This window comes from Camelus dromedarius, chromosome 28, assembly GCF_036321535.1.
Source record: "Camelus dromedarius isolate mCamDro1 chromosome 28, mCamDro1.pat, whole genome shotgun sequence".
NCBI lineage: Eukaryota > Metazoa > Chordata > Mammalia > Artiodactyla > Camelidae > Camelus > Camelus dromedarius.
In genome coordinates, this window is record NC_087463.1 from 13952303 (window position 1) to 13974209 (window position 21907).

At 38.0% G+C, this 21907-nt stretch overlaps 1 protein-coding gene across 5 annotated transcripts in view; it reads left to right on the forward strand.

Annotated features, from left to right (window-relative positions):
• Positions 1–21907, forward strand: part of WDR7 (WD repeat domain 7) — a 277127-nt gene that overhangs the window by 190699 nt on the left and 64521 nt on the right. For all 5 annotated transcript variants that reach the window (XM_031441852.2, XM_010997206.3, XM_031441850.2 and 2 more), the window contains 3 exons: positions 3832–3949; positions 6253–6402; positions 6991–7073. In XM_031441852.2, the coding sequence (XP_031297712.1) occupies positions 3832–3949; positions 6253–6402; positions 6991–7073 (351 nt within the window). The remainder of the gene's footprint in view (positions 1–3831; positions 3950–6252; positions 6403–6990; positions 7074–21907) is intronic.

Consider the following 21907-nt stretch of genomic DNA (forward strand, 5'->3'; position numbering starts at 1 on the left):
TTACATGTAACTTTTAAAAAGCTTTTACTGTGATGGAGTAATGGCTAGAGCAGGATTAATGAGCATTCAGGTAAGGAATGAGCTTGGCCTGAGTGGACTATTCTTCTATTCATGGCTTTTATTTAAAATATCTGTCATCTCTGGTACCTCGTATGGGATGTGCTTACTGAAATGCTGAGCAAAATAGTGTGTCATATCATATTTTTCAGAATAAAGACTGAAACCAAGACCCACCTATAAACCTATATAACAAATGATCTGCGTAACAGCCAGATAAGCAGGATCAGATGGAAAGAGTGAGTTCTGTGTTTACATACAGATTCCAGAATAAGGCAGCCACCCCTTTAATTTCAGACCTCTGATAGTATGATCCTTCCTCATTCAGTTAGAATCCCTCATTAAAAAGTACATCGCACGCCCAGTACACTTTTGACTTTCAAGATAACTGCATGCAGAATTCAACTTTGTCCGCTGGGACTACCGGATCAATTACTTTGGCTTCGTTGCCTAGTCAATTCAGTCAAATAACTGGCTTAAGTGATTTTTTTTCCTTCCTGCTGAATTTGCCAGGTAACTTCATTTTGTGTGTAACTATTGAGCTACCATCGTGTCCAAGGGCGGTGCTGGGCACTTTGGGGGGATACAGAGGGTTATGGTTCCAATCTGTACAGAGTTCATAATGCAAAACGAATTCATAGTGCCTGGCAGAATGAGACTCAGTGCTAAGGGCCTGGAGTAAACGGGTTTTGTTGTTGGCTGTTTTTGCTTCAGTAGGTGGTGACTGAGTGCAGTGGCAATTGTGAAATAGCATGCAGGCTTCCACAAGAGCTGAACAGAGAGGAGGGAGGAGAGTGATCCAGTGGGAGAAGAGGTAGTGAAGAAGCATCAGCAAAATACAATTAAGAAAGGAATTGAATCTTAGGGACTAGCTTTGAAATTAGCCTGGCCTCAGAAGCATGGGTGTGGAAATGACCGCGTTATAATAAATTAGCGAAACTAGATCATGGAGGGCCTAGACTCTCAAGTCAAAGAGTTTAAGCTTTTTCTAAGCCCTAGGACCCACTGAGGTTTTTAAGCAGGTTAACCATGAAATAAAGTTGGGCTTTGGGAAGATTACTCTGGCAGTGGTGCATTGAAGAGACAGTAGAGGGGAGAGGCGAGGTTTCTCTTCTTCCCCTGTTGCCTTGGCAACTCCTTTCTGTTATCACACCCAGCGACCGCCTGCTTTTGCACTGTGGATGCTCTAAAGGTCACCGCAGAGCCCTGACCTCAGAGCAGTAGATGTGTCCACATGTTGACGTCCTACCGGATCCTGATGACAGGAATCTCTCACATGTGCGCGTCGATGCCTCTACAAATTGTGGTGTTCCATTCTCTGATGTGTCTTTGGGTGGCTTCCTCCCACCCCTTTTATTTTCTCCAGAAGTTGGCTGTCCTAAGAGACATTGTGCTGCTACCTTGCCTCCTCACTGAACTTCTCTGGATCTGATTTCTCCTTCATAAAATACTGATGTCACCACCTCGTAGGGATGCTCTGGGCAGATGCAAGAGGACATAAAGTAGCACGGGGAAGCCCCCCCTTCAAACCTCCGCTGACAGTCCAAGCACAGTTCTCGTTCCTCTCTCTCATGCCTCGTGCCACGTGTGCTATGAGCTGCCCTGGAAACAGACACTCCTGTTCCCTGGCTGAGTGCTTGGCAGAGATGTTGCCTAGGGGATCTTCTCCAGCATCAAAATTTTGTGATTTTATTGATCTTAGGAAATTTGATTAAGGTTTGTTCAGAATTGTTCAATTAGCATAACCATTTTTGTTGGTTTCAGCTTTCAACATTATCAGTCAACACCTATTCATCCATGCTGATGAAAGAAAGGAAACATCATAGAATATCTAAAAAGTTTAGCTTCTGGTTTTTTTTAAAACTTAACCTTAAAATATGATCTAAACTTTATAATAATTATTTAAGCAATCTAGCCCAGCACTGCTCACGTCGTAATTATTTCTTTGGCTGAATTTTCAATAATAAAGTTTAAGCCAGAAAAGAAACTGGCTAGCTACCCCACCCTGCTTTCCTGCTGAACACCTCTGTCCAGCCCCTACTGGGTCCCTAGGGCATCAGGGTCTTCCCCAGGGGGTGATGTGCCCACCACTGCGTTCCATCTGTTTATTGTTCAATATGTGTGTTTGTTCTCTCAGCTCACATCTTGCTTTTTAGTGGTAAACATCAAAGGAAACTTCTCTCCTCCAGGTTCCTGCTTTATATCTACCCTCAGCTGGGAAGAAAGAATAGAGACAGTTACCGTATCCATCAAAGACTGAAGCAGTTTTAACAGTCACAAAGAAATTATCAGCAGAATTTTCTATAATCAATTTACCTTCTTTTAACAATAATGAGAATGATGTAATGCCTCTTTATTTTCAACTGAAAGTTAAAATAACGATTCTTAGGTCAATTACAGAGATACTAGTAAACTTGAGAATTTTTAGCAAACAGAATCCAGTTTACCCATGAGGCACACAGACTTATTTAATTGGAGCAGGACAGATCCTAATATAATTCCATATGGATATTTAAGTATCAAAATTATTTAACTAGAGGGAGAAGCTGTAGTGGATGTTTTACTGAGTAACAAAATACTCCCTGCATACAGTTGGTGTGCAGATCACATGCCACATTTTAATGAAGAGTCTCAATGCTTTCCCCAGTAGTCTATACAAAATGTAAAGGAAGCTTACAAACAGAAGAATATTATCATTTTTATGTTTTAGGAGTGGCAGAGGAATACATAGCATCGCTATCTTATCGGAACATTCTCAGTCTAGAAAGATTTAGTTCATCATGTACATACTCTTTTTTTTCTCTTTTTCTTTCCAGTTTTATTGAGGTATAATTGACATACAGCACAGTGTAAGTATTAAGGTGTACAGCGTAATGATTAGACGTATGTACGTCATGAAATTACTACCACAGTAAGTTTAGTGAATATCTGTGATCTCATAGATACAAAATGAAAGAAAGAGAAAAAATATTCTTTGTGATGAGGACTCTCAGGATTTAGTCTCTTAACAACTTTCACATAGAACACACTGCTGTGTTAAGTATATTTATCAGGTTGTACATTACATCCCCATCACTTATTTATCTTATAACTGGAAATTATCATGTACATATTCTTATATATAGTCTGGGAGATGCCAGGTACCTGTTCTTTATAGAGAGAACTTTTGCATCAATACTGAGTAACTGTTGGCAGCACATGCTGCTTCGTGGGTTGCTTCTGAAAGTACCAAGTGTGGGGTAAACCAGCACACCTGAGGATGTTTCAAGCTAAAAATGTTATACAAACGAAAAATACATTTGCCATTTCAGTTCTTTTGATAATTTCATGGACAGGAGTGAATTTGACTTCTGCTCAGATATAGGCCTTAAATACATAAGCCTTTTATCTTGGCTTTATAAGCAAATTATTACCTTTAACTTCTTTAAGGGAAAAAAAAAAGGAAAATATCCTGCACAGTATTCTTCCTTGCCTTATTTGGAGCTTTGTGATATGTATTCAGTACTAGTTCTTGATAATTTGTTAACAAGGCGTTTTTAACACTTGGGGCAGATGCACATACTGTTTTCAATCTTCACGGTTAATTATTCGATTTTGTATTTGATGCTGGAACACCCTGACTCCTAATCACTGCTCATTGTTGCAAGTCCATTATATTCTGTTTGAGTGCTCCCATTGACCTTGAACTGACATTCTAAGCTGTGTCTAATCTTTTCAGTCTATATTTCTAATGCTTCTTTTCTTTCTGCATTTTTTTTCCTGATCCCTGTTTAGCATCACAATGGGTCTGCCCCTGAGCCCAGCAGCTGACTCCGCCCGCTCTGCCCGGCACGCCCTCTCCCTCATCGCCACTGCCAGACCACCCGCCTTCATCACCACCATAGCCAAAGAGGTGAGCGCGGCTTCTCATTTAGAGGACCTATTCGATATTGTGAGCCGAGGCGCCGCATCCATAGATGATCCTTCCAGTTTGTTCTGGCACAATGCAAGTTAATAATTTAGTCCTGGGATGAATACATAGGTACCTGTGTGCACGCACCCTGAATTCCACGAGGGGCATTCCTTACTTGTGTATTCATTTCTGTTCTCAAAGTTAATTCACTTGTAAATATTTGACGGTAATTTCTCCATCGGAAATATGACAGGCTTGTTCAAATTAAAATATATTAAAGGCATCCACATTTTACAAGTGTAGGTATCTATGTGTAATCAAAACTAAACTTATTTAACACTGGCTCTCAACTGTAAACAAAAATGTAAGTCATAAACTTGCTAATTGTTTTTCCTATTACATGTCACAGATAAAGACTTGAAAGCCAATTGATTCCCACATTCTTAGCGTTCTAACTAATCGCCCACATCTAACTGAAAAACTAGTAAAGAACAATGAGCCAGTGGTAGGGTCTTTCCTGTAGGTCTTAGGAGTGGGAGAAAAGGAAAGAACCGTAAGCTCCTAAGTTTTCTGTAAAGGTTTGTTCCATTTCAGCATGAATCACGTGCAGACTGGTGTCAGTGGTGTAAGGACTCTGAGTTGTTTCTGCTGTAGATAAGATGAATCTTTAAAATACTAAATAAATGCCTCTGAGTCTGTCTTGATAACTGCAGCCTGTTGGGCCTGTCTTTGCCCCAGAGCTATCTTTAAAAGGCAAGCAGCTAATATTTGTGATGTGAATGTAGCTAGAAGGAAGGCAGGAAATAGCAGATTGTATAGGTTTCTATGAGACAGTGGGACTCTGAGTTCTCATCTAAAATAGATTTGTAGACTAAGGGGCCATGATTTTCTAACAGTGCATGGAGTTATAGTGAGAGGGCGCTGCACTTAAAATATACATGTGTATGTTACGTGTTTATATTTTATGGATATTACATATTTATATGAAGTGTATGTACATATAAGTGTACAGATTTAAGAGACATGGAATTTTTTTTTTTACCAGTTTTTCCCATCAGTGGACTATGCAGAGGTAGTAATATTGAGTTTCCTAAATAAGCCTTATGCCAGTCTGACTTCATACACATGTCCTATCAACACCGGGCATTAAACTGCCTCTTTAAAGAGAGTAAACGAGTATTTATTAACAATTAACTTGTGTTTCTGAACTTAACGTTCACCATTTACATATGTGTATTTTTAAATCAACTTAGAATAGCCATACTTTGGATTTGTTCTACTCCAGCATTTGGCTAGAGAGGTAATTTTTAAATATTTTAATGTTAATGTTCTAACTGCCAATTGATTGCCACATTCTTAGTGTTTTGACTAATATTTTAAGGGAACAGTCCACATTTATTACCTTTTAAAAGCAGGTTTTCCACTTCCCATAGAGGTTTAGATTACATGCTAAAGTATTTCTCACAATTATGCTGCCCCTCCCCGTGTCCACTCCTGCATGGCTAGTCCAGGGCCTGCTAATGCTGTTTCTCCTCCGAACTGTTAAGACTTAACAGTTTGTATGAGGAAGAAGAATCACACTGAACTTACATTACAGTTGGCCCTTGAACAACATGGATTTGAGCTGCGCAGGTCCACTTACACGCAGATCGTCTTCAGTAGGAAACACTACAGTACTACACATTCCGTGGTTGGTTGAACCCTTGGACATGGAGGACCCGCATATATGGAGGCCGGCTAGCAGTTGTATGCAGATTTCCAGCTTTGGGGAGGGTCGGCACCCCTGACCCCCAGCATTGTTCAAGGGTCAGCTGTATTTAGAGTGCTCATTATTTCTGGAAGCATGTTTTTTTAAATTTCCCGCCTTGATTATAATGCACCTAGAATGGTGCCTGGAATGCAGCTGACATGCCATGTAAGCATCATTTACCATTATTACTTGAAAGCAAGGATCATGCCTTGTAATTGCTGGTACCCCTTAATTGCTACCCACCTCAGTGTCACATATACCAAATTCACAGACCTTCAGTTTGTCTTTTTCAAAATGTCATGATAATATTGTATTGAAGTCTCATATCATATCCAGGAACTAGAATTCTATTAGGGAATACATACTGTTTTTATTGTACTAAATACTTTCTTTTGCATTTAAGTGTTTCCTGACTGACCCCAAGATGTTTATTTTTGTTGGTTCTTTTTTTTTCTTTTCCTGTTGTGTTAATAAGTGAAAACTAAACCAGTGGCTAGGAATGTAAAACTCTACTAAGTGCGGAGCACATCTATAGCATGCAGTGTTTTCATAGGTACACAGACATACTGCTCTGGCGGCAAACACACAATCGCAGCAGAATATGCACACCACAACCCTTGCACGAGCTAAAGGGGAGATCCTGAGAGTCATTGAAATTCTCATTGAAAAGATGCCTACAGATGTTGTGGATCTTCTTGTGGAGGTAAGAATATTCTGTTTTAAATGCTGCATCAACAACCTAAATAAAATATTCTAGTGGAGTAAGTAAATCAGGATCTTTATTTCCAGCACCTCTAAAAAAAAAAGAGAGAGGTAACTAAAGTAAACGAATTTCTGTATCATTTCTGGAGGCCTTATTTAAATTTCTTCAAAAATCAAAATGATTGCTCTGCCCACTTACCATCCACATGCAAATAGTCTGTGTTGGAGTAATTTTTAAAGGTTATATTCTCTTTGGTATCTTTCATTATAAATAAAACAAAACATACAGCATGCTTGAATAAAACCTACACTGGACATAAATGTGAATTGCTTTTCAAGTAAACCAGTCTGGTTTCTTTATTTTACTGTGTGCTGTCTTTTAAAAATGTTTTCCACCGATGAGAGGAAGGATGGCCGATAGTAATAAAGTAAATGTACTGCAGTTTTAGTAAATATACTGTAGTTTTAAAGTAAATGTTAAAATCAAAGTATCTAGAATTCTCATGCCAATGAGGCCAAAGTTCATAATTTAAATTTGGGAAAACTGAGTATTTGAAGTTAATTTTGGATTTGTATCTTCTTTGTAAAGGTTATGGACATCATTATGTACTGCCTTGAAGGATCTTTAGTTAAAAAGAAAGGTCTTCAGGAATGTTTCCCAGCCATCTGCAGGTAAAGAAGCCTTCGATAACATGCAAAATAAATAACTTTTAGTAATAAATAATTTTTGAAAAGTTTTTTTTGAGCAGGATGAGTTAGTAGTCTTGCCCAATTAGAAATCCAATTGTGAATTAACATCTGCTTACTTTCTAAAACAATTTAAGCAGCTTATAGTCAAAACCACAACTGTAATAGAACCATTGTTTGAAATAGGGTCATGAAGAGGTTTTCTCAAAGCTTTAAAAATGACTAAGAGATAGCATCTATTGACTATGTCTGGATTCTTATATCTATTATCAAATTAAATTTTACTTTACAAAAAGGAGAGTTAGGGAGCTGCTGACTTAGAAGGGAAAATATACTTTTCAGCCCATAGACTCCTTTATGCTCCAATTTTGCTGGTTAATTTTATTTTTAATACAAAGGCCAGCATTTGTGTATCGTCCTACTAAGGGTAGGTATTATTCCATGAGAAAACAGACCAAGAGCAGTTAAAGGAAGTCGAGCAGTTGAAACGTTTATAAACGATGTTACATGCGTGACGTATAACTCCAAAAATTTATATGTGTATAGCATGTAATTGTTATGAAGTGAAGATTTTTAAAGTGTCTAAACGTAGTAACATTATGTTTACTTTTCTTTTAAAGTCGTTTTGGCTTCTCAAAATATTTATAGGTACATTTTGTTAAAAAAAAAAAAAAGAATTGCCTCGTGTGTTCCATAGAAATAGTGTTAAAATCTGCTGAAAAGAGTTGTTTTTCTAGAATACAGAACAACCAGTTAGTCATAGTTACATAACATTTTTCTTTTTAAGATGAGCTCAATGCTATCCTTACTGATGTTTGCTCAGTTCTGTGAGTATGTTGCAGTGGAAAGCTTTATTTTAGACTCTCACATTTCCTGAGAGCAGTGATGTTACACCGTGCATCTTTGTGCCTTCTGTAATTTCCTGGCATTTCAACAAATGGTTGCTGAATTAATTGTACTCTGAGTCTTCTCATATCTTTCCCCATATTTACAATAGATTTTTCTTCCTTCTCTTCATTTTGCTTTTTCTGATTTATGCCGCCCAGAAGTTAAAGCAAGAACACATATAAGAAAAAGATCACGCTGCAGTATACATGTGTACAGACGCATATTTTCCTGTGATATCGATTAGGCATGTTAGACTATAATAAGTCTTTAACATCACGCCACATTGATTCTGGCTTATGTTCTTTTTGTTTAAAGTTATATATATTAAATCTTTGTGTAGTTAAATGATATGAAAAATACATGTAGCTGTTATATTCTCAGTCGATTGTTCTCCAAGAAAACGTCTAAGTGAAAATGGATGTTTATCTGTCGCTTAGTGGAGGTGAGGACGTGGCATTATTAAGAATCATCTTACTGAATGTTAACAAAGCATTCTTACAGCTGCAGTCACGGTTGTGTAAATAAGCCTCCTGGAGTTAATGTGAGGAAATTGTTCAGTGTTTAAAGGGCTTGTTCTTCCCCTTGTTGGAAGCCGGCCTCCTCCGCAAGCTGCAGCCTCACTTCCTTAAGTCAGCTGAATTTCCGTGGACCCACTTTTGTTTGCTGTTATTTAATCACTGGAGAGTGGGGATTCTGCTTGAATGCAAAGGAATCATGTATCTAAACTGAATGCTCAGTACCAGTTTTTTTCTAATTTGGCAGAAGGCAATTATATTTTGTTTATTAATGTAATAACATCAAACACCTACAGTGTATCAGGTACTAACTAGGCCCTGGGGATACAGCAATGAATGAGATGATGTCCTCAAGGAGCACAGGGTCTGACAGGGCAGGTAATTATAAAGGTAATGCCAGGTGCTGTGTTATGTGCTGTCATAGAATTGCATGCCAAGGCCAGGGCTGGGCAATAGATGCAGTGCTTAATTCTGGTTATGGGAGTCTTAGCAAGTTCACAAAGGAGAAGGCAGACAATGATGATGATGATGATGATGATGAAAATAGTCTTAGAAAGTTTCACAAAGGAGAAGGCAGATTAATAATAATAATAATAATCTCCTTTTATTAAAGAAGAAAAATACTTTAATAAAGGTGGCTGCATAACACAGAGAAGGATCTGTCCTCTGCATGGTTTTGGGGGTGGTGGTGATTGGAGTGTTGGTGGGTTCGGGGAAGGCTTCACTGAAGAGTTAATATGGTGAGCTTTGCAGAATAAATAGGTGTGTGCCATCTGGAATTGCAGAAAGAATCATACTGACAAATACCTGGAGGCACAAAAGTGCACAGTTTGGCAAGTGCTGTGCCGTAGTGGCTGGAGTGTCAGTTGAGGACGGAAGTCCAGCCCAGCTCCACAGGACAGGGCTTTGAATCCATATGAAGGAATTTGGTCATTATTTTGTAAGCAATGGCGAGTCGGCAGAGTTTAAGCAGAAACGTGTGATTCTTTTGCCAGAACATAGTTGATAATATATAATCTAATGAGACCTCAGGTTTATAATAAATAGTTATAAATTGAGGCAGTTGCCTACTTCTTATTAAATTATATCAGATATTATTAGAGCTGTGAGGATATAAGCCACAAAGAGTCAGCCCATAAACACAGAAAGATGCAGAACAGAGTAAGATAGCTTATGCTAAGTGTTAGCTTGAACAAATAGGAAATCATGGAGAACTTGAGAGAACGTTCAGCTTAGACAGGACCTCTGGAGTTTCACAGAGTGATGACACGCTACCTGTCTAGGCTGATCTGTACTCGGTTGATAAGTGAAAAACAACAGAGATATCAACATATCAACAGAAGTCAAAATTATTTTATTGTTTACCTGGCATGTCCATGCCACACCCGAGGTGCCTTAGAGCACTGACGTGCCCTCTGCTTACAAGTAAATGCCTTTCACTAAACATGAACCTCCAGTCAGAGTTCTTGATGTGAGTATCTGTGGTCCAGTCATGTGACATTTGTTTTTAAAATCTTCATACAATGTTATATATTCTTTTTGTTTGGTTGTTTTCTTCCTCTTTCCTTTCCTTTACCCTTTTCTAAAGATGCTATGGATTTTAGCTCAGGCTGACCTCTGTAATGTTGCTACATACCATTGGTAGATCATAAAAAGCTGTAAAGCTTCATTTAGTACTTTTTTTAATCAGATGATATTTGTCAAAGCACCTAGCAAAACGCTTGTGATTTACGTATTCAGAGAATATTAGTTTCCTGGGGGTCTTCCGATCTGAATAATAACATGAAAACCCAAATTGTATGTAAGAAATTAGTTAATATATATTTGAAAAGATTTTATAGGCGTACAAATTATAGGATGGCATTACTATCATTTTCATCTAAGTGCTTTCTGTAATAATGTGCACATATATGTATATGTGTATGTGTGTGTGAAATATACACACATTTATAATTTTATTTCAGAAGTCGGGGAAACAAAGATAACCATTTTATATATAATACAACTATGATTATTTTCTAAAAATTAAAAAAAAAAAGGCTTCTTTGTATTAATTGAAATATCCTAGATTTTCCTGGAGTATCTTATGTATCTGTAGATATTTTTCTATAATTTATTTAGTAAGAGATACAAAAATCACATAATTTAAAGAATTGAAGCATGGTTCATTTGCAGTATTGTTTGTGTTAGTTTCAGGCATACAGCAAAGTTATTCAGTTATTTTTTTTGGATCATATTCCATTATAGGTTAACACAAGATATTGCATATAATTCCCTGTGCTATACGGTAAATCCTTGTTGCTCATCTATTTTATGTATAATAGTGTGTATCTGTTAATCCCATACTCCTAATTTGTCCCTTTCTCTCCCCTTTGATAACCATAAGTTTGTTTTCTATGACTGTGAGTCTGTGTCTGTTTTGTATATGGATTCATTTGTATTATTTTTAAAATTGCACATTATAATATCACAGTATTGGTCTTTCTCTGTCTGACTTACTTCACTAAGTATAATATTCTCTTGGTCCATCCATGTTGGTGCAAATGGCAATATCTCATTCTTTTTTATGGCTGAGTAACATTCTATTGTATGTGTATATATGTGTGCGCATACATACATATAGGCACCTGGGTTGCTTCCATGTCCTGGCTATTGTAAATAGTGCTGCTGTGAACATTGGGGGTGCGTGTATCTTTTCAAATCAGGGTTCTTGTTTTTTCCAGATATATATACCCAGGAGTGGGATTGCTGGATCATGTGGTAACTCTATTTTTAGTTTTTTAAGGAACCTCCATACACAGTGGCTGCACCAATTTACATTCCCATTTCTTTCACCAGGATTGCTTTGGCAATTCTAAGCCTTTTGTGGTTCCATATTTTTTTTTTAAAATCACAATTTTAACTGCTGTATAAACTTTATAGTCATAGATTTAAATGTTTCCTAATAGTTCACTTTTTAGTTCCAGGGATATTATTAATAATATAGTGGTATCCATTCATAATATAAGAGAAGTGCTTAGATTTCAGTGCTTTTGAGAGACTATGGCATACGCATCCCTGAAAACATACCAAATAGTTCTGCTACCAGGTTTTTCATCACTGTAACAAATAAAAATTTCTATTATATAGGAATTAAACTGCATTCTTTCTAGAACACAGACATATTAGCAACAAGATTGTTGCAACATTGAATTAATCTTATGTTTATGAATAGGCCAAGTACAAAGTACAATAAGGTAACATTTAAGAAATTAATTCCTCTAAATTCCCTCCCATTTCATTGGACTTTGATTTGCGTCTATCAGTTTCTTGTTTGTTTGTTTTGTTTTGTTTTGTTTTGCCTAGATGGACTTTGCTTTACCTAGAAGATCTTCAAAAAGACATCATCCAGCACTCTGGATAATTATTGTTACAGGCAGAAGTACAGAGGGTTCCGAGTAATTTACATGTAATTGCCTAGACTATAAACAATACAGCATCCTCAGTTAAAAATACCCTGGACACTAAAAGTATCTAAGAACTAACTTCTTTCAAGGCTTTGGAGGATAAACAAATGTCTCTGAAGTTTCCTCAGAATTCATTGTTAACATTTAGGTACCAGTTGCTATGTTACTGAACTTGAATGTCCTTGTTTAGACCCTCATATAGCAGATTGATCAGCATGCAGCCTGCCATGCCTACCTGACTCTGTTTGATTAATTATTTCTCTTTTGGTCACCGTGTAAACACTGTCTCATTTTACACTCCCATATTTGATGCAGTAATGTAAAGTAGGAAAGTGTAGAAAAGCACGGATGTTACTAAACTAAGAGAAAAAGCAGGGTAAAACACACAGGTGTGGTGCACACTTGTTCCAAAATGAACATTTGAAGGCTTTGTTGTTCATTTTGCAAAAATATTCTTTACTAATGTCAGAATAGGAAAATCGAAGGTCCTAGAAGCTACTGACTATCAAAGCTCAGTTAGAAAGGAAGATGAAGTACCTCTGGAAATATGATGAGATTATAATTTTTAAATGTAAGGCAATTTTATTATGTTCTTGAGGGCTAGTAGGGACATAATGCATAACAAATAAAGGATTAGGGATTTTTAAATGAAATTGTAAGTTGATGGGAAATTATGGTTATTTTTAGAGAGTAAGAAGTTTTAGGATTTTTTTCATAGCACAAATTAGATCTGCCTCTAAACATAATTTTTAGTCACTTACAACTTCTCAATTATGCACATTATAAATAGTTTGAAGAAAAGGGGTTTTGCATCCATTTCTTTTACAGTGCCTGACAGGAATGAGTAAAGGGCTTCATCTGACTGAAAGCCGTATGCCCCGAAATTCCTACGTAGATCCCCATTTCACGCATTCATATTCTTTTATGTCGAAGCAATTTATTCGTTATATAGCTAAGAGTGATTTAATTTTTATGCCTTTTAAAGACTTGTCAAATAAATTCACCGATTCAAAAGAAGTCCTTTGTTGGGCTCTGTCCCAATTTTTAGTTCAGAAAAGATGAACACTCACTGTAGACACTCAATAGCTGTGGTTGAATAATGATGCCATCTATGCTGCTGTGTGTGTAGTCCTTAATTTCGTCGTAATAAATGGCACCAGCTATTTCACTTAAGCAGTGACCTTGCTGAGTTATTTTTATGGAATTACAAGTTGTAGAATTTTGAATCTGCAAAGGACCTCATGTTGTGAATTACCTACCCCTTCCCCTCACTTTACAAATGGACAAACTTAAGAGCGCTTCTGTGCTGACAGTCAGATGTAAGTGAAGCCTGGCTCTGCTGAACAGAACTCGCGCCTGCTCTGTCTTCTGCAGGGTGGGGTGTGCACCCACTGCACAGGCACCCACGTGACACAGAGTTGTGCTGTCTCAGCATAGGACGAGATGGCCGTCATGTTCCAGCCCAGGCCCCTTCCCTTCCGCATCCTTCCTCTCCCATCCCCTCTCACCTCCTCTTGGACCTCGCTTTTTAGAGCACCCTTCTCTCTCTTTTATCCTCAACTTCTCTGTGGCATCGCTTCCTCAGCCTGGACACATGCTCTTTATCTCTCATTTCAAACCCTTCCTTCCCTCAGCATCTCCTCCAGCTACTGGCCCGCCTCTCATCTCTCCTCCAGGAAAAGGAGTCTGCACTCTGTCCATTTTGTCACCTCTTGTGTGTTTTGATCCACTGTAATCTGATCTGTGCCCCCACTATTTTGCTAATATCCCTCTCTCCCTGTAGTTACAGTTTTTTGATTGCCAAATGTTTTCAGTCTTAAGTGTAGTGGTTCTCAAACATTTAGTCTCAGATCCCAGTAGAAATGGAAGACCCCCCAAAGAGTTTTTGTTTATGAAAGTTGTATGTATGGATTTTTAATGTATTAGAAATTAAAACTGAGATTTTAAAAAATATTTATTGATTTATTTAACAAGAACAAACTCAGTTCATATTGGAATAAACACATTTTTATGAAAAATAAGTACTTGCCAAAACAAAAAAAATACTGAGAAATGTAGAATTGCTTAACATTTTTACAGATTTCTTTAACGTCTTACTTAATAGAAGACTTATATCTGCACATGTCTTCAGTCTGTTGCCATATGTAGTTTTAATTGAAGTATATGGTGAAAATCTGGCCTGAAATAGATAATATAGTTGAAAAAGAGAGGAATGTTTCAGTAGCCTTTTAAAATAATTTTGCGTCTTCTTTGGTAATTCACCAAAACTCAACACGTGGTCGCTTTCTAAAGGTTAGTTGCAATATGGAACCTGCGGTTTTAAAGGAACTTTTCCTACTGTCACATCTACTCCACTGGGTGGGTCTTCGGGTGGTTTTCTGAGTAGTCCTTTAACTTATGTGTGATTTTACAACATTATGCATTTGTCTTTGGAAAATCTGGTCACTCAGTTATATGTAAATTCTCCATATATTGTCACATTGCAATCCGCAATATCAAAAAATCACATTTGCTAATAGCATGGCTGAGCTCGTTAAAAAAAAAAAAAAAAAAGTCAGTGAGTGTTGGGAAGCCAGATACCATTTTCCAAAACTCTAATTTTTACTTGAAAACTGGAATTTTATCATTGGCAACAAATTCTGTCAGTTGTTTTTCTGGACAGGAACGAAATAGTTCATTTTCAAGAAGATGTCTGCCAAATACCCAACTTCAAATAATCATAGTTTCTCTCTCAGTTATAGTTTCAAGTGAAAATGTCTTCCATGAAAAAAAATAGCTAGTTTAGATCACACCTCAGTCTTCCAAGCCTTTTCTCCTGAAACACCGGTCATGTTTCAGTGTATGTTAGATGCGCTTTAAGTGCACGTTCCCTTCTGTCGCACTGAATAATGAAACAACATGCACTTCGAGGGTCAATGTTTAAATAAAACTAATCATTTTTACTAATTCATCAAAGACATTCTTAAGTGAAAACACTTTGTTGTTTTCTTCTATTTACTACCAGTGCATGGCAGTGAAGAATGTAACAGTGACTAATACAGTTTGATGCCACTGCCCTGATTTGAGCTAGTCCCAGCAGTTTTACCCATCACCATGTACCATCCGTGCAAATCCAGCACAATAGAAAGATCAGATGACATCTCAGGACTTTTACAAAAATAGGTTTGCTCTCATAAACTTCCCGACAGGAGCATAAGGCCCCCAGGGCATCTGCAGACTGCGCTTGGTGGAGAACTTCTGATGGAGTGGAACGTTTTGTTACACTGAAACGGGAAACTCATTTCTTCTTTCTTAAAACTCTTATTTTCTGCATCCTCTGTCTCCCAAAGTCATAACCTTTCCTAGGACCCAGTACCTGGGGAGAAGGTAGGGTAGACCTCAGGAAGACCAGGGGTTCGTTTTTCGGAGGCTCAATACAAATCCTGAAATTCACTCTACTTACTTTAAAGGACCCTTCACTTTTCTAGGGACTCCCGACTCTCCTCAAATCCAATGCAGCTGGTCCCAGAAGGGGCCCTCCATGAGGAATCCTAGATGTTCGGTGTTACCCAAAGCACCGTGATGCATCATACCTGGCAGCAAAACTGCCTGTCGTTAGGGCTCCCGTTACAGATGGTATCTTATTAAAAGTGTCAGGTCTGTGTTCTTCAGCTCCCAAGCTCTAAGTCATTACCCTTTCTCTACCCCTTGAATGGAGCCCAGCTTGCTTCTACCTTCACGCACCGTGCTGGGCAAGCCCAGCGTGGGCTGCACAGCTCCATCCGGTCAGTCAGGCACTGTCTCCACCCTGAAAGGCCTTCAGGTTGGCTTGGCAGAGACGGAGTGGCAAATCAGAGAAATGTCACAACACTATGATGAGAGGGTGTCCAGGACACAGAGAAAAGTCCCAGGTGCTGTGATGTGAGGAACACAAAGGAGGGACCTGGCAATTCTGCACAGGAGTCAAAAGGAGAATTGGTGATGTTTTAGCTGAATTTTAAAAGATGAGTAGATGTTTTTCAGGTAGACAGATCCTTCTGACTCCAAGCCCTAAGCTATTTCCGTATGCGAAATTAGCTGTCATTGAATGAAATGCTGTATTAAATATGATTGTAAATCTCCAGCCAATGAATCAGTGATGACTTTGCAAAAATTATTAGTGTGTATTCTTTCCCATTGCATATTTCACTGCCAGGAATGAAGAAATTCTCAATCATAGGCCCAAACAATATATTTAATGGCTTAACTACATGGGCTTCTTGGTAGGTATTAAAAAGATAGTGGTAGAAGTAAGGAAGAAACTACCTTTAAGGAACTCAGGACATAAAACTCTCTAATTTGCTGTAAATAAACAAATCACCTAAATCTCCATAGCATTGACATTGAAATCTAAAGTGTTTTATACGGTTTTGCTGGATTTAACTGAATATGTCTTAGTTGGCCTCTTAGGACGATTTTACATTTATATTAAATTTATATGAAAACACTTTATTCACTATTGTCCTCTAAATGTAACTTTTGCTTACCAGCCGTCACTTCCATTAAAAAATATTGGCATGGTGGCATATCATACAGCCATTAAAAATATTGAAGGCAGTCTGTTCCTACTGACACGGAAAGATGTCGGTAGAAGATAAATTTAAAGAGAAACTAGCAAAATTTCAGAAAAGTATGTAAAATAAAATCATTTTTGAAGAAGAGAACTATAGATAAGGATTGATGTTCAGACATGTACATGCATATATACTACTGAAGAGGAGAAAAAACCTGGAAAGACACACCCCAAAGTGTTTCTCGTGGTCACTGTAGTCTCTGTTTCTTTTTTACAGTGATTGTGTATTCCTTTAAAATTGGATCAACTGTATTAGAATAATCCAAATGAAAAAAATCATTGGGAAAACATGAAAGCTGTAATGTAGTTAAGATACAAAAAGTTCAAAGTAAAATAAGTATTTCAACTTTTGAACTGAATGGGACCAAAAAATCTAGACAGAAGAGTTAAAAGTCTGTATTTTGAGACATAGTTTACCTTTTGTTAAACTTTGTTATTATGTAGACAGACTGATTGATTCTGCGTTTCAAGTGAAAAGCTGAATCAGCTCTGTTCACCCTAAATGGGCACTTAAAATCCAGCGAGGAAATGAACACTGTCTACTTTAGAACAGTGCATGAGCTCATTTTTTTAAAAAAAAAAACTCCTCCAAATCTGTGGTTTGTGCTTATCCCGGATGGTGATAACAATAATGGGATGTAAAACAGCTTCCATCCTAACTTCCAGTAAAGTTCTTAAATTAGTTACCATTTTATGTGGTACTTTTTATATTAAATATAGATATTACTCCTATACTCACACAAGCAGAAACCCTTCTAAGACCATTTTAGTCCATATCCGTCCTCCTGAAAGCTTCCCAATAGATGTCTGTCTTTCAATATTAAAGTTCTTCGTGAAACAAACAGAACAAAAGCCTAAAGCATCCAGGATTCCCTTTCACTGGGTAACACACAGAATCTTAAATTATCAGACTGTTTGAAATGATATAGAAAAGAGTTTCTAACTGAAATCCATAGTATCTATATTAGCAACTTTAAGCCAAAACTGAAATAATTTGCAGTTGTTGTCAGGTTATATATCTGCAAATCACAAGTATTTAAGAAATAGGCAAGTTTAAAATATTTTGGAGAGCTCATTTCCCGTTATTATCAGCATGCTGTTGGCACTTATTTGCCCTAGGAAAAAAGCAAAGTAAGCTACGTTTGCTTTATGTTTTTGTGGTGTATATTCAGAGATGCAAATGATGATGATGTGTGTAATTATGATAGCTGCTAACATGTGTACTTACCGTAGTCCGTGCTTATTATGTGCCAGGCTCTGTTCTAAGTACTTTACATGTATTTGCTTATTTGGTCCTCACAGCAGATGAATTAGGTGCTATTAAATGTTCCCATTTTACAGATGAGGAAGCCGAGGCATAGGTAAGTTACATAACTTGCTTGAGGTCACAATTAGCAAGTGGGAGAGCCAGGCAATAAGTGACGTGTTTCTCAGCCATCATACAATATACCCTCAACATGCGTGGTGGTTTTCCTTGCAGAAATTCTGCTCCCTGCACAGCCTAGGAAGCATTTCCAGTTCTCCTTCTAACACCCCAGCTACAGTGTGTCTATAGCAAGTTTTTTCAGAAGGAAAGTAATTCGCCTGTTAAATACTCAGCGATTTTTTTCAGGAAGCATCTATTAATCATTTACAGTGTGCGAAACGCTGAATGGGAAGTCGTGACTCTCAGCGACTTGCCAGTGTCCGTCACCATCCCAGAATGCGAAATCTTTCCTTTTTGTCTTTGGAGCTGGTGCCTTCCACTGGAATGAAGGGCTTCTAGAACACATTTCTCCACCCTCCACTGCTCACACCCCCTCGAACTAACACAGCCCTCCCTTGAGCGGATGCCTTCACCAAAGCCACTTCCGTGTCTCTGAATCTTTTAAACACATTAGCAGCAGAGAGACTTGGAGTTCTGGGGGCTTTGTACGAACAGGTCTGTAAGATGCTGCCTCCTCTAGAAAGTGGTCCCCCTTGATTGCAGCTCTGGCATCCCTGAGGGCTGTTGACCAGTGCTCTGAGAACAGATGCCTGAATCTTTTAAGCCCTGGCTCCTCACATGGTGGCCCTCAGAAGAGTTCTCTGGCATCTCATCCTGGCCAGATCAGGTGTTGTCACTGATACTTCTTGTGGTCAGGCTGACCTGTGCTTTGCTCCGCTACAGAAGGCCTGCCATTCCTTTCTGCAGAGCCCTGCCTGTGTTTAGGGCTCAGATCTTTTCCATGGGTTATTGAGAACCCAGCATGGGTATTGAAGAGTCCCACTCCTTGTCCAGTTTGCACGATGGTTAAAGGGATGCAGCGTGTTGATTAGATTTTAAATAATCTTTGTTTTCGTTAATAATAAAAATCTGCATGCATATCCTTCAGAATGTAACCAAATGAATCAATCTAAAAAGTTACTTCATGCAAATGAAAACAAAAAAGTGATACCGTTTTTTCCCTCGTATTGCCAAACAAGTAGAAAGTTTGATAATAGCAAGTGGAGGCACCTCTTTTACAGAGAATTGAAGGTAATTTGGCATTGCCTATCGAAATTTAAAATGTGTGTATACTCTAATCTAGAATCTTGCTTTGGGGAATCCATCCTACAAAATATTCACCTATATGTACACAAAGATCTATGTGTAATGTCAGAAAGGGAATAGTTTAATAATGGAATATACATACATACACAGGAGTACAATGCAGGTGTGAGAGTGATGGGGGATCATGTTTACTGACGTGCAAAGGTGGTCTATGAACTATTGAGGGAAGAAAAGTAAGTTGCAGAATAATGTACATAATATGATACCATTTTCTTGGTAATAAAAATTAGAAAAACCTCAGAAGATGCACCAAATTGTTAACAGGAGGTCGCCCTTGGTGAGGGACAGGGTCTGAAAGGAAAGGCTTACTTTTCACTACAGGCATATTAGTGGTAATTGAGTTTTTTACAAGTACATATTATCTTCATACCTTCTTAACAAAGACTCAATAGTTTTTTAACCATTTTAAATCAACATCAAGAATTTCCAAAAGCAACTCGGTAAGAACTGCTCTAAATACCTCACTCATGGAAATACATATATAAGAACTCAGGGCAGTGCCTGATACACAGTTCATGCTCAGTAAATGTTAGCGGCAAGTAATTGTAGTCAGTGGCTTTTAAATAGTTATAAATTATAGTTATATCCCAGACATTCTATTCCTTATATCCTTAGATTGATGGGTTCATGTCAAGCTGGAGATTAATTTTGGATTAATTAAAGAACGTTCCTTGTTGCATTTTAGTGCTCAAGGACACCATATACAGTAGTAACTTAGCATCCGGAGATCACTGCAGATTACCAAAGTCAGACTTAAGAAAGTAATTCTAGAGGTTTCTGTCTTTCTCCTAAATCATATCTCTGCTGAGAGTTGCATGTTTCCTCTTCCTATATTTTTCCAAATTGACTCATAAGTTTCACACAAATTTCTCTTATTTGAGGACCGTTTTTAATAAAAATGAAAAGAAAAAGGCCATCAATTCACGGGAGACTGTAAGTGGAGAGTACTAAGATTATTCAGACGCTCAGGTGTTGGATGCTTGGCGAACTCTCAAGCAGCGCGATTTGCTCCAGGATCCTGCCCCAGAGTGGACTCAGTTCACATTTGTATTTCACATCATAAACCACCCTGCTGTGAGCTACTCCTAAAGAGCTGGTATCACAAATGTGCTTTGGAGAAATAAAATAACCTATTTCAGTATTTCATAATGATTGATAATTGATTAGTTCTTTCAGTTATGTTTTATGTGGTAATATCATGTTCAGTGAAATGTATGTGTGGTGATATAAATATTTAGCAAATTCTTAGAATAATTTTTATTCCCAGGACAACGTTTATACCAAAAATATATATTTTATTGTACATATTATTTAGACTGTATGTACCTTCTTGAGTTTCAGGCCAAGTAATCTTTCATAATTAAATAATTTCCATTATGCAGCTGTCAATCTCATGCTAATGGACTCAGGCTTCAGGAGCCTTTACAGATAACTTCTTGTAAATCTGCAGTTGTTTGTCTCAATTGAAAATATAGTTTTAGAAGGGTCATGGGGCTACTTTCTGTTTCTTGATTTCTGCCTAACTTTTTTGGACCGTTTTTCTTTGTTGTTTATACCAGTTATTATTTTAGACATTATGAAATAGTCATTGGTCTTAAAAGTTGATGTGGTTAGCATCATTTATTTACTAGTCACTGAAGGATAAGCATAGTGTTTTGAACTTCTTACTGCATTAACCTTTTCCTGCCATATCCTGCTTGATTGGACTCTCTTTATACGTTCATACATTCAGCCAAAAGTAAAGTCTGATGGAGAGAAACAAGCAATAAACAAATAAAGTTATTGTTTAATATCAAAGAGATAATAAGTACAATAAAGAAAAAATAGGATATTGAGCTATAGATAGTGGAGGGAGGGCTGTTGTATTAAATAGGATGGCCTGTAAACGCCTTCCTTGTCCAGATAACCTTGGGACAGGGACCTAAGTGAAGCGAGGCTTGAGCCATGGAGATACGAAGCAGATGAGATTTTTCAGGCAAAGGGAGCAGCAGGTATTAAGCTCTGAAGGGGGCACACTCTTGGAATATTCAGGAAAGTATAAGGAGATCAATTAGACCAGAGCAGAGTGGGCAAAGGGGAAAGGAAATGACATCCAAGAGGTGTTAGGGCCAGATTACGTAGGACGGTTGTGAACATAAGATACAGGTGATCTGATTTATGGCTAAAAAGGATCACTCTGGCTGCATATGGCCAATGAAACATGGAAATCAGTGACTGTAACCTTTTGGATGATGACTGCCCCAGCCCCAGTAAGAAATACATTTTGCGACGTTACTCTATTCCACTTCATTTTTCGTTCATGTACTTGAGTGGTAATGTTTTCTCCAACTTAACAGTTTCCTTGTGGGGGGCTGAGTAAGGGAAACCATTATTACAACTTGAACGTCACAGAAGGATTCCTGTCAGGTTGTTCCCCACGAGATACTGCCCATGTGACATGTTGCCAGTGCAGTGAACTGGAGACTTAGATACCAATTCCAGAAGGCTCTGCACACATGAACCCTTACTTTGAGACACGCTCCCTCCTCCAAAGTTTGGAGGAATTCAAGACTTTGATGTGAGATCAGATCAAGAGTAGGATAGTCTTAAAAACTGTAATGGATCCTCCTCTTCAATCCATTTGATACTTTTAGGGGTGGGGGCAGGGAATGTGTATCTCAGCATCCTTAAGCTTGACGCCCTTCCCAGTGGAGAACTGGTTCTAGGACAAGAGTCTGTGGGTACGATGGGCACTGGAAACCCTCAGCAGAGGTAAGCTCACTGCAGCCAGTGTCCAGAGTGGTACTTGTGAAGAAACTGCACACAGA